This window comes from Phanerochaete carnosa (assembly GCF_000300595.1).
Source record: "Phanerochaete carnosa HHB-10118-sp unplaced genomic scaffold PHACAscaffold_5, whole genome shotgun sequence".
NCBI lineage: Eukaryota > Fungi > Basidiomycota > Agaricomycetes > Polyporales > Phanerochaetaceae > Phanerochaete > Phanerochaete carnosa.
The window spans coordinates 2,584,243-2,596,851 of NW_006767632.1; the positions used below are offsets into that span (position 1 = coordinate 2,584,243).

The 12,609-nt window shown below is 46.5% G+C and overlaps 3 protein-coding genes across 3 annotated transcripts; all 3 read right to left on the reverse strand.

Moving 5' to 3' along the window:
• Nucleotides 1-130: 130 nt before the first annotated feature.
• On the reverse strand, nt 131-542 carry PHACADRAFT_71198 (uncharacterized protein; the record flags this gene model as incomplete). Its single annotated transcript, XM_007396063.1, has 2 exons — nt 131-403; nt 462-542. Coding segments are annotated over 2 exons (354 nt in total), but the record flags the coding sequence as incomplete, so codon positions are not given.
• Nucleotides 543-646: 104 nt separating this feature from the next.
• PHACADRAFT_144626 (uncharacterized protein) lies at nt 647-1,269 on the reverse strand (the record flags this gene model as incomplete). Its single annotated transcript, XM_007396064.1, has 3 exons — nt 647-784; nt 830-920; nt 972-1,269. Coding segments are annotated over 3 exons (525 nt in total), but the record flags the coding sequence as incomplete, so codon positions are not given.
• A 9,910-nt stretch (nt 1,270-11,179) lies between these two features.
• PHACADRAFT_96286 (uncharacterized protein) lies at nt 11,180-12,079 on the reverse strand (the record flags this gene model as incomplete). Its single annotated transcript, XM_007396065.1, has 2 exons — nt 11,180-11,736; nt 11,818-12,079. Coding segments are annotated over 2 exons (819 nt in total), but the record flags the coding sequence as incomplete, so codon positions are not given.
• Nucleotides 12,080-12,609: the final 530 nt, after the last annotated feature.

The window sequence follows — 12,609 nt, forward strand, 5'->3', positions numbered from 1 at the left end:
GAATCCTAGGCTCTCACTTGCGCTTACTCCCTCCTGGCCTGTACCGTGAGGCCCATCAAGTAAATTAGCGCGGACGAAGGGCTCACTTTGCCTCGGATTCGCGCCTCGCCTTATTTGCTTCCTTCTCACGCATTTCTGCCGCCGCCTTACGAATTGTCTCGACCTCTTGTGTGTCGGGAAAGCCAATGTTCCAATAACCTGGTGGCGTCTTCGGGGCTTCCCACCTTGTACGGTGCCGCGAGACCTGTTGCTTATGGTCTTGAATGTCAGCCTCTCGTTCGTCCCCTGAGTAATTGTTTTCGTGGTAACTGGAACTAGGGTGGTTCTTTGCTGGAGATGAGGGCGGTGTACGCCAGAGGGGGGCTTGCAAGCGGGATGGGAGGGGCCCGATAGCTTCGTAGTACTGATGAACGTGAGAGGCGTCATGGACAACGTAGGAGTGGACAAACAAAAATACACACATCTCGACAACATTCACAATCACCACCGTGCAGACGCCTCCGCTCTCGCTTATTTCGGACTACCTCTTCATACTTGAAGTTCGGCTCTCCGGTCTTAAATGCAGAGATGGCAGCAGTCTCTGTGGCAATACTGTCCATAAAACCATCTCAGTGCACCCACGGGATAGAAGTAGCGAGCAACGTACCCGTAGTGAGCATACCGACCTCTCCGTTGTAATGGCTTGGCAGCGATCTCTTCCACAGCTTTATTATTCTCTTCTTCTGCAGCCTGACAGCCCTCAAATTTCGCCTTACGCTTCGAAGTTGGACTCGAAGGGTCCTCGCTGATATTGGTCAAAATCAAGCAAGTTAAGCCACACAAATCTTACTGTGCCCGCCGCTTTCCCAGCGTGTTGGAGTTTGACTCATGATCTTGTACAAAATTTGCGGCCGCGGACAATGACTCTCGAGCGGCAGCATCTGTGACTCACGCTCGCCGCAAAAGATTGGCATAGGATATGCAATGCTCACCTGCATCTCGCTCTATAGTACCGCCAGCCACGTTCTCTTTTGCCACCTTATCGCTCAAGGGCGACCGTGATGGTCTTTCTTTATCCGCGATGCCGACGAGCAACCACTGTTTGAACCGCCGCCACTTCCGGTGGTCAGCTGTGTATCGCGCCACTACTTCTCCGTGCTCGGTTTGTAGAGAGCGGTAGCCTTCCACCAGTCTCTTGACTCTTATTTCGACGTCGCTCGGAGATACATCGATGAGGGCCGGAGTCGGAGACGCGTCACCATAGCCCTCAAGGCACCTGGTGCGAAAGTTCATGCATTAGGAAAGCATCGTGGGCGAAAAGGCCGAAGAACTTACCGACAAATCGCGTTCAAGGCCTAAAAGATTCAACATAACTTCGCAAGTAGGAGGGGTCAGCGTACCTCTCGCAACTGAAGGTTTTCTGTTCGAATTTCTTCTGCATCCCCACAGGCCGACATGGTATGCGAGCGATCACCGAGTACACACCCAATTTGTCTGCAGATCAAGGGCATGCCGCTGGCGTCAGATTGCACAGCTACGGTGATCCGCATCTGCGGCGACCCTCTCCGTCACCGCCGACATCTCAAGAGGCCGAGCTGAGTTGAGCCGTCTGCGATATGGCACCGACATGCTCATTTGGTCCCGCTGACATGTCCGAGCATATGCCCCCATATGACCATGGCCTACAGCAATGACTGCAGAAACCTGATATTTCTATATCATTTTCTCTCTTGTGCTACAGATGATGTCAGATGTGGTCTACTTTGGTTTATGTCAACTGTGAGGTCATATTTATGAAGGAAGTATCAACTAACTGACCTTGGCTCACTGCTCAAAACTAATTAATACACACATTTCCCTATGTTTTTGCCTCTGGCACATGACACTTAGCATAGTTGAACTTCATGTCTTGCCATGTCATGTCTCTCTTGTGCTGTCTCACCTTCACTCCATCTCTTTGTCATGACAGTATCTATATCTAAAGTGCATTAACACGAGCTATAGACTCTAGCGTTGAGATCACTGTAGGGGATACTCAGGTTGTACTCATCTGTAGGTTGGTAGATAGTACTAACAAGTGGAGGTTGCAAGTAGAGAAAGTTTTGTATGTGCCCTAGTGGGCACTGGAATCCTTATATACATGCAGTACTGTTTCAGGTATCTAAAACTATAAAACACAGATCCTGGGCACCTAAGAGCACTTGTATATGGCAGTGTAGAACTGTGCATTTCAACTAAGGTGATGTGGACTGCAGCGCAGGCACTCAGTGGGTACAATTTCTTCATTTCTGCAAGATTGAAGAAATTGTACCTGCTGAGCATCTACACTACGACCCACATTACTTTTCTTTGAATAAGGCTATTCAACGCAACAAAAAGCATACTCCTTTAAATAAGGTATAAATATGATTTACATGGTTTAAATAATTTAAACTCTAATATATAGTGCAATAATTAGCTTGCAATCATATGAGGCTTTGGCAAGTTGTTGTAAAGTAAAATCACCAAATTTGCCTTCAAGATGATATGCTCTTGTTGAAGCGCCTAGTGGCTCTGGCTCGGCGTTCCGCCCGGCATGGACTTAAGGTGGACATCTTAGATTAGGCGCTGCTAATACGTAGATAGTGATTGGACAATCATATGTAGTGCTCCCACGCACGGACCTCTTTATGGCAGGCTTCCCCATTCTAGCGGACTTTCAATTTTGCTTCCTTTTAGTATATAAGGACTCCTCTCGCATCCCCACTCTGCGTGCTCTTTCTCTTTGCACTCAGAGTAAGTCCCTTCGTCGCCCTTGCGCATTATGTAGTATGCTTACTGGACCCCTGTCTAGCTAACACCATGTGTATTAGGTATATAGCTATACAGAGTGCTCTTTCCCTTCGCACTCAGACTAACACCATGTGTATTAGATCGTGCCCGCGTGCCACTCGCCAGTTCGCGCTCGCGCAGCCCAGTCGTCGTATCACGACAATAGGTTATGAGCCCCGGCTTGTAACTGGCCCCCATCTACCCTCCATCTCTCACGAGTCTTCACTTGGAGAGATCTGGCACCAGCCGCACATTTGCTCCATAACACCTCAGGGTCTTTACCCCAAGTGTTACTCCACATCGCACACACGCACACTAGAGTCGTACTCTAGTGTATGTCTAGTCCATCTGCATCACGCCCACCTTCACCAACTGCACCAACACCTGCACCTGCACCTGCACCCCGTCCTACACGTCGCACTTCCGCCGCTCCTGCTACACCCTCTCAATCCGCGTCATCCGCACCTCGCCGCACAACGACAATGTCCTCCGCCTCCGCATTCGCATCAGCCACCAGTCCGCCGTCGATGAAGCTCGACACGATCGGGAAGCTCAAAGGTTCCAGCGACTACCCACGCTGGTCCCTGATGATGCAGCAGTACTTCATCGCTGTACGCGCATGGAAGGTCGTCGACGGCACCGAGAGAGCCCCCGTCCCAAGCAGCTCCGTCTCCGCTGCGGACATTGAAGCATGGGAGACGACAAACGCATACGCGAGGTTCTACATCCTCAGCACGCTCGGCGACGAGCTCCTACACCTCGCGAACCCAGTGGACATCACAGCCGCCGCGCTGTGGAAGAAGATGAAGGACAACTACGCCGCCTCCACCACGATGTCAGCATTCGTCAAGTTCCGTGCGTACTTCTCGCACGCGATCACGGACAGCGACGACCTCGCTGCCCAACTCGACAAACGCGCCCGACTATGGCAAGAGGTCAGTGCCTCCGGGATCCTCCAAACCCTGGAGCTCCTGCAGATATTCGGCCTGCTCACGGCCCTCCCCGACTCGTTCAACAACGTCGTGGAGCCCATCCTCGCAGTCACCAAGCCCGCCGACTTGAAGCTCGACGACATCCGCAACCGTCTCCTCGACGAAGCGAAGCGTCGCAGCTTCTCCACCAATGTCGCCGCCTTCCACGCACCGAAGGCGTCTACCTCAGGCAAAGCCAAAGCTGGCAAACCTGACGGCAAGAAGGGCAAGTGCAACTTCTGCCACTACAAAGGCCACTATGAGCAGGACTGTAGAAAGAAAAAGGCCGCCGCCGAAGAGGTGCGGAAGGGCAGCAATGGCAAAGCCCAGGACGGTAAAAGTAATCCGTCCGGTAGTAGTACTGGTCACGCATCTGTACATGTAGTCACCGCCAAAGGAGCCGCTGCTTCCGAGGCCGAAATTCATTCCGCTTCCTGGTATCTCCACAGTGTGAAACGCTGGATGTTAGACTCCGGCTGTACACGACACATTACAAACAACCTGAACGACTTCGCTGAGTACACCACCTTCGCGTCGCCTACATACGCAACACTAGCAGACAAGGCGAAAACGCAAGTAAGCACGCTCAGTTCAGGTGTTGTCGAGGGCACTACGCTCGTCGATAACAAACCAGTAAACATCAGGCTAGAGAACGTTCTCTACAGCCCTGCAATGTCCGGACGGCTAATCTCCGTCTCATGCATCGAAGATAAAGGCTTCGATCTTGTCTTTGGGAAAGGACGAGCCCAAATCAAGCATGGTAACACCACGTTTGGCATAGGCACTAAGTCCTGCGGTCAGTATTGGTTGGACCTCACTCCGCCTCCACCATCTGTCGCGGTCTCCACGCACAATGCCACTTCGCTCGACGTTATCCACCATCGGTTCAGTCACCTGAACTGGGAGGCAGTACGCAAGCTCGCCACTGCTGATTTCTCTCCGGTCAAAGGCCTCATCGCCGCCGATATGGATAAACCTTCGCATCCCTGCGAAGGCTGCGTCTTGGGCAAAGCACACAGGCGTACATTCCCCACATCGTCCATCTCACGCGCCAACAAACCCTTCGACCTCATCCACTCTGACCTCGACAGACCTATGTCGGTGGTGTCCATTACAGGCCACCGATACTTCGCTACCTTCATCGACGACTGCTCCGACGTCACATGGGTCTACTATCTGCGAACAAAGGATGAGTTCCTCTCCGCGTTCAAAGACTTCGTAGCCCTCGTTGCGCGACAGTTTGACACGGTCATCAAGGTCTTTCGGTCAGATCGAGGGGGTGAATACCAGTCCAACGAGTTCATCAACTTGTTGAAGAAATCTGGGATCATCCACGAGCGCACGATACCCGGTACCCCACAGCAAAACGGCAAAGCTGAGCGCATGAACCGCACGCTCGTAGAAGCTGCTAAGTCAATGCTACAAACCGCCGGGTTATCACACGGATTCTGGGAAGAAGCTGTTCGCACAGCTGTGCATGTATGCAACAGAGGCCCTAAGAAAGCCATTGCATGGCGTACGCCCTTAGAACGACTCACTGGCACCACACCGGACGTGTCCCACTTCCGAGTTTTTGGTTGCCAGGCCTATCGCCATATACCCAGGGATAAACGCAAGAAACTCGATGCTAACGCTGAGAGCCTAGTGTTTATCGGCTACGAGACGAATTCTAAAGGTTATCGTCTATGGGATAAACGTAGCAGAAAGATCACCACGAGTACTGATGTGATATTCGACGAGTCGATCTTCCCCAACAAACTCCTACCCTCACCGTCCTCGACACAACCGACCGGATCTACATCCACGCTGCCGTCATCTGTCGAACTCAAACTACCACCCCTTAACACGCCACCGGCTCCTACGCAGCCGCCACAGCCTGCATCACCTCCTACTCAACCCATCACACCAAAACCGCCTACAGCATCCCAAATACCACGCCTTACACCTCGAACAGAGTTGTATCCAGCTCCGCCAATCCCACCAAGTGCACCGGTCAAGCCTGAATTCAAGGGCAAGGCCAAAGTCTCACCATCTCGCATCGTCGCCCCTCCGCCACTCCAGCCAAATCCCAACACTACCTCGTGGGACTACAATCCCTTCACCAACCCTGAGCATGCCACAACGTCATCAGGCATCCGCCGCGGTACCCGCGAGCATAAAGCAACTCAGAAATGGACGAGCATTTGGCCCGGAGCAACCGAAGCAGACATCGAGGAAGCACTGAACACAGGCAAAGAACCAGGCGACATCGCTGCGATCGTAGGTGACTCCTCCATCGCTGGAGAGCCGCGGACCTACAAACAGGCAGCTGACGCCCCGGATTCAGCGGAGTGGATGACTGCCATGCAGGCCGAAGTTACCGGCCTCCTGGAACAAGGCACCTGGGAACTTGTCGACCTATCAAAGGGTCGCAAGGTGATCAAGTGCAAATGGGTATACGTTGTCAAGCGCAACGAGAACGGAGAAGTGGATCGCTACAAGGCAAGGCTCGTAGCCAAGGGGTTCACGCAAGTTCAAGGCATCGACTACGAAGACACCTTCGCTCCCGTCGCCCGTCTGGAATCCTGGTGATACCTCATTGCCCTAGCGACTATCCAGGACTGGGAAATCCATCAGATCGACTTTGATAGAGCATATCTGAACGGAGAACTCGACGAGGAGCTATACATGGAGCAACCTGAAGGTTTCGTAACGGACGCAGGCAAAGTATGCCGCCTGCGGAAAGCAATATACGGGCTAAAGCAAGCGGGACGAACATGGTTCCTCACGCTCAAGGCCTGTCTCGAGGACATTGGATTCGCATGCCACGACGCCGGCGACGTATCCATCTTCATTCGCCATCAACGGGGGGGATCCACTCAAATTTTAGTGGTTTACGTTGACGACCTAACTATGATGGGAAACAGCCTCGATCTCATCCAACAAACGAAAGAGGCATTGAAAGAAAGGTTCCAACTCAAGGACCTTGGCGAACTCAAGTATTACCTCGGCATTCGTGTCACGAGGGATAGGGGGAGTCGAGCTACATACCTCGACCAGGAAACGTACATCGAGTCCGTCCTCAAACGATTCGGATACGAAGACTGCAACCCCGCATCCACACCACTCGGCACTGACATCGTACTCGAGAAGAACGAGGAAGACCCCGCGGACTGTTCACAAGACCGCATCAAGCTCTACCGCTCACTCTTCGGCTCACTCATGTACGCCATGCTTGGGACTCGCCCCGACATTGGCTTCGCCGTCGCCCGACTTTGCCAATACCAGGCAAACCCTTCACCGAAGCACGTAGCTGCCGCCTATCGTGTTCTCAAGTACCTCCGCGGCACCTCCAACTATCAACTCTGTCTAGGTCAACACGACGAGACCAATAGCCGTTTGCTCGGTTACACCGACGCAGACTTCGCAAACGACAAGGACAACTCCGTCTCAACATCCGGCTGGGTTTACAAACTCGGTAGAGGCGCGACCAGTTGGTCTTCTCGCAAGCAACGCTCTGTGGCTCGAGACACCTTCGACGCAGAGTACTTCGCAGCCGACGAAGCAGTCCGACATTTACAGTGGCTCGAAATCTTTGCTGAGTACATCGAACACCCACTCACGAAGCCTGTCCCTCTCCACTGCGACAACAAATCTGTCGTTGACGCTGCCCAGTCACCCAACATCAAGCATCGCACGAAACACACCCGCGTCAAAGCTCACGCTGTTCACGAGCAATTCGAAGCAGGTCTGATCGAACTCGTTAGGATTCCCGGTGTCGACAATCTGGCTGATATTCTCACAAAGCCTCTACCGGCTGAGGTACACAACCGTTACACTCAGTCTCTTGGCCTCGTTCTGTATCGCCTCGCCAAGGGGGAGTGTTGAAGCGCCTAGTGGCTCTGGCTCGGCGTTCCGCCCAGCATGGACTTAAGGTGGACATCTTAGATTAGGCGCTGCTAATACGTAGATAGTGATTGGACAATCATATGTAGTGCTCCCACGCACGGACCTCTTTATGGCAGGCTTCCCCATTCTAGCGGACTTTCAATTTTGCTTCCTTTTAGTATATAAGGACTCCTCTCGCATCCCCACTCTGCGTGCTCTTTCCCTTCGCACTTAGAGTAAGTCCCTTCGTCGCCCTTGCGCATTATGTAGTATGCTTACCGGACCCCTGTCTAGCTAACACCGTGTGTATTAGGTATATAGCTATACAGAGTGCTCTTTCCCTTCGCACTCAGACTAACACCATGTGTATTAGATCGTGCCCGCGTGCCACTCGCCAGTTCGCGCTCGCGCAGCCCAGTCATCGTATCACGACAATAGCTCTTGCATGTTCAATATTATCATTATACCATATATCACCATTGGCATCTATTATCCATGAAGTAAAGTGATTGTGGCCATAATATATAAACCCACAAAGTCAATATTGATATCTTCCCAAATTTAAGAGTAAAGTCCAATCTACTATAACACCTTCAACTTTGAATCTAATAAATAAGGGCATGCTGCTAAATACAACTTGATTGATAAGTGGATTACTACAGTCACTGCATGCAATATTAGTTATTTGTCTTACATTTGCTCTCATCCACTGCAGTGGTGTTCTGTGTCTAGCTGTTTCTGTCAAGAGTCCTTGCTTTCTCCAGCAGTAAGGTGAGCAGACTAATAGCAGATCATTGCAGGAGAAGTTGCTGTTCCTGGCAATATTCTGTGTGAAACCACATGATCTACATGCATATTGCTTATAGAAATACTTGTCAGCCTGTTCAAAAGTATAGCTACAAAGCATATTAATCTCAGTACCTATAAGCACATGAAGAGGAAACTCTGAAGGATCAGCTTGGTGTAGTTTTTGTCTGATCATATCTTTGGCATTCTCAGATAAAGTGCTATTATCTTAGTAGGTCTATACCAGATGTTCTAGCAAGGGCATATTGCTAAGAGACTGTTGTACAAATGAGCTTGTGCTGCTAGCTATGGCTTGAAGTGCAATTGAAAATGTGGAGTCATATGCACAGCTGTAATCACTTCATATAAAGCTTTAGTAATTGAGTGGTGTAGTGAGATCAGTATTTGAAGATTAATTGGCTGATTTACTAGAGGCAGGCAAAGAGGTATCTTTTTTAGCAGCTGTTTTACACTTTTTGATTGGTTTCTGATCATTGCTTAATGTTTTCAGAGTAGCTGTATCTAAGGTCTTCACAAATAATGCAGAATCATTTGCTGACATGTGAGGCTTCTTGGGCTTACTAGGCTTTAAAGCTTCATCTGATGCTAATTTTCTTTTGTTTAGCTTGTTCTAAACTATCTTTTATACTTCTTTGTCATCTGGTTTCTGGTTATTCCATGGCTGACCCTTGGATTACTGTATATAACTAGAAACACCTTTGGGTACAAACTATAAGCCCAGCATCTGGAAAAATCCAGTTTGTTAATTTCACAGTAATTAGCAGTAATAGGTATTCTTTCAACATTCACAAGATATTATTTCATTCTTACTTTGTTAGATGAAAGATAATCAGTTAAATAAGTTTAGCAAACATTCTCTATATGTTAGATATAGTAGCTATATATGATATCAGCTAATTTGTTTTTTTATTAGTGTAAAACTCTCAATCTGTTAAATATATTAATTGGTTCACTGTTTGGTATTAAAATATTAAAACTATTATTTCATTCTGTGAATACTAATGGGAAGTTTTTGTTGTACTATTTTTGTTAGCTGTACATTATATATTTCAAACCGCTAATTATTAGAGACTGCAGTAATACATTTTAGAAATAAAAGTAATAAAATAACATGTCAGCTTCGACACCCGGTTAACTACATGCAACGTGTACGAAGATACTGAGCGTAACAAGTAATACAAATACAGTCGAAAAAACATAGGCAAGCACAGGACAAAAGGAGACTGGCAGAGACGTGAGAACTGCAGACTGTTTGAGCCAACAATACAGAAAACACAGAATAGCAAGAAACATAGGGCGGGAATGGGAGGGAAAGCACAAGAAATGGACTCGAAGCCTAACGCAGATGGAGGTCAGACCTGGCGAGGTGTGACAGAAATGCTAGCACGAACCTAACGCAGATGGAGGTCAGACGGGATGAGGCGTGCAGCCTCTGTCCTTCGCGGCTGCACCTATATACCCATCTGCGGTCAGAAGGATCCCAGTTAGATACGCCCACTGCTGACAAAGCATCGGCGACGTACCTAACACTTCTGAGCAGGTCCGTGTTCGTCCGCTGTTGGACTCATCCTGCTGCAAGCAGGGGAACGGAGGCCGCGGGCCTCTGAGTGCGGCAAAGAGCGCTTCGAGTCTGCGTACACGCGTCGCTCATTCGACTTGTGTCAACTGCCTTGAAACTCGACGAATCAGCTCCTCTGCTGAGGTGCGACTTTTCGAGTCAAAGGTTCAGAGTGATAGCAGGGCTATGAAGCAATATATATATATATATATATATATATACAGTTTTTTTACATTACTAATATATTTAGTATACACAGACTAGTGTTTATATTTTGTTTTGAAAACAGCAGACCATTTTTACTAAGTACTAACTATCTTTGTAGTATCAAGTATTACGCTAAATTCTATGCTCTATTTGTTACCATATGCATGCTAATAACATGATATTTCAAACAGCAGATTCAGTAGCTGAAACTATAGTTAATAATCTATTGCAAGTAGCCACTATATATATTAATAGTTGTTGTAGCAGCAGATGGCAGTTATATTAAATATTGTATATTCAACATTATGTAAGAGATCAACATCTACATTTACATATAGAAGTGAGAATAAGCATAAAACTTATAGCTTACACTTAGAAATTATTTGTAAGTTCTTAACTGAGTGTATATAGAGATATTGAAGTATAAAGTTTATGGAGGTCAAATGGCTCAGTAGTTAAAGTGTGCATATTTCAGCAGGCAGCTTGAAAGTAGTAAAATTGGGGTTTAATTCTCATTAGGGTAATTTGTTTTTCTTTTTCTTTTTCTTGAATATTAAGTTTGTATGATGCTGTTAATATGCTGTATAGCATGAGAAATCTATATAGAATTAAATTTGAGCTTGCTACATTGGTTTTATAGTTAAGAATACTGAAATAACAGTTGATGAATATTTAATGAATAGCTAATGAACAGCTTATAAACAGTTCATGAATAAATTATTATATTAGTATTAATTTACTATTAGAAAAGCAAGCATAATAGGAGGGATCAGTTAATTAATGTTACTATATTAATTAGTGTTAATTAGTACTATATAGCAGTAATTAACATTGTGAGCTTTTTCAGATGCATCCATTCTCTATAGCTGTGAATAACCTGGCTCCTTGTGACATTGCCTACACTGAGAGAAAGTTTGTGTCTGTATTGTAGTCTAGTGACTTCAGTGAGTATTTCTGGCTCTCTGAATTCTTGATGCAGCTAGCCAGGTATACCACTTCTAATCTTTTTGTTATCAAATCCTTGGATAATAGCTATGCTCTCATATGAAAACTCTCTGGAAAGACATATGTATATAGACTGGTGATTTCTACAGTTGTTCAAATCTACTACATTGTAGGACTTTGTGTGATGTTGTAAGTTGTAGTCTATCATTGCAAAGTTGGGTATTAATGGAATCTGATCTCTGCTAATTTGAAGAATCTTTCCATTGGGCATAATGCACTTGACACTAATCTGTGCACAATGCATAAAAACTACATTTAGTAGAAGTCCATCTAATTGTATAAAAGTAGAAGGAGATGTTAGCTCAATAAAGACTGTCTCCAGAACTAGCTTGCCAGTTTTATCTAATGAGTTACATTTCCAGCCTACTACTCTAGCCTCAGCTCTATTTGTTGCACAGCATTCAGTGGCTATATTCTTTTTAACCATTATAGATAGTCTTATGCAAATTTTGAGCAATTCTGAATGGTTTTGTGTGCAAAAATGGTGTAAGTCCCATAAAGCATCTTTCAAAAATGAATTAATCTCATTGCCTGTTTGCTATAGATTTACTTCATGCAGTTTCTTGTATCTTTCTTTTTTATCTTATTTTGGATCAGGCCTCCACTTATCACTGCTATAGAAGCTTGTTAACTTTTGGTCTAATTCATTAGCAAACTGTTCTGATCTTATTTTGTTTATTTTATCTCTATGTGCATTCCAAGAGGTTATTATTAAGATTTGATGGAATTTTTGATTAGGGAGTTTAGGTTGATTTGGCCCTCTGCCTACAACGCAAGAGTGAAGAAGCTTAATATCAGCTTCTGTGCATGCACCATATCTCATGCATTTCAAACAGTGTCTTAGCTTGCCATTTTGCAATGTTTGGCTTTTTTGTCACATATTCTGTTTGAATATTACAATTTCTGAATATAATGAAGAAATGTTCTGTTGGAAGTAGCACTTTGGGAGTCAGTTCACTTTCTCATGCAAATCTGCCTAACTCTCTAGACTCTTCAATATTTAAGCTACTGACTTAAACCTTAGTCCATACATACTTCTAGTATACTGTAGTGGAGTAAATGGTATAAACTATGACACATAATGCACCTCCTCACTGGTTTGTAATTCCAGTCTTCTTGTCACACTTTATAGCTTTTTGAGGGTCTGAAAAGAGCATAAGCTGGTTTTTATAGGCAGTATGGCTATTTTTCTAGCCTTTTAATTGCTTTCAAGCCTTCAGCAAGGGCTATAGTTGTAGATAGGATTGTCAGAAGCACCTGATTAGCCAATATTTTTCTCTACAAACTAAAATGTCATGCATAACCTCAGGCCAGTTTGTAGCATGAGGGGTAAGTTAACTGTCACGCCTTCCTGACCAGTTTGTACTGTTCACTCTACTACAGTAGACTACATGTAGAAAATTA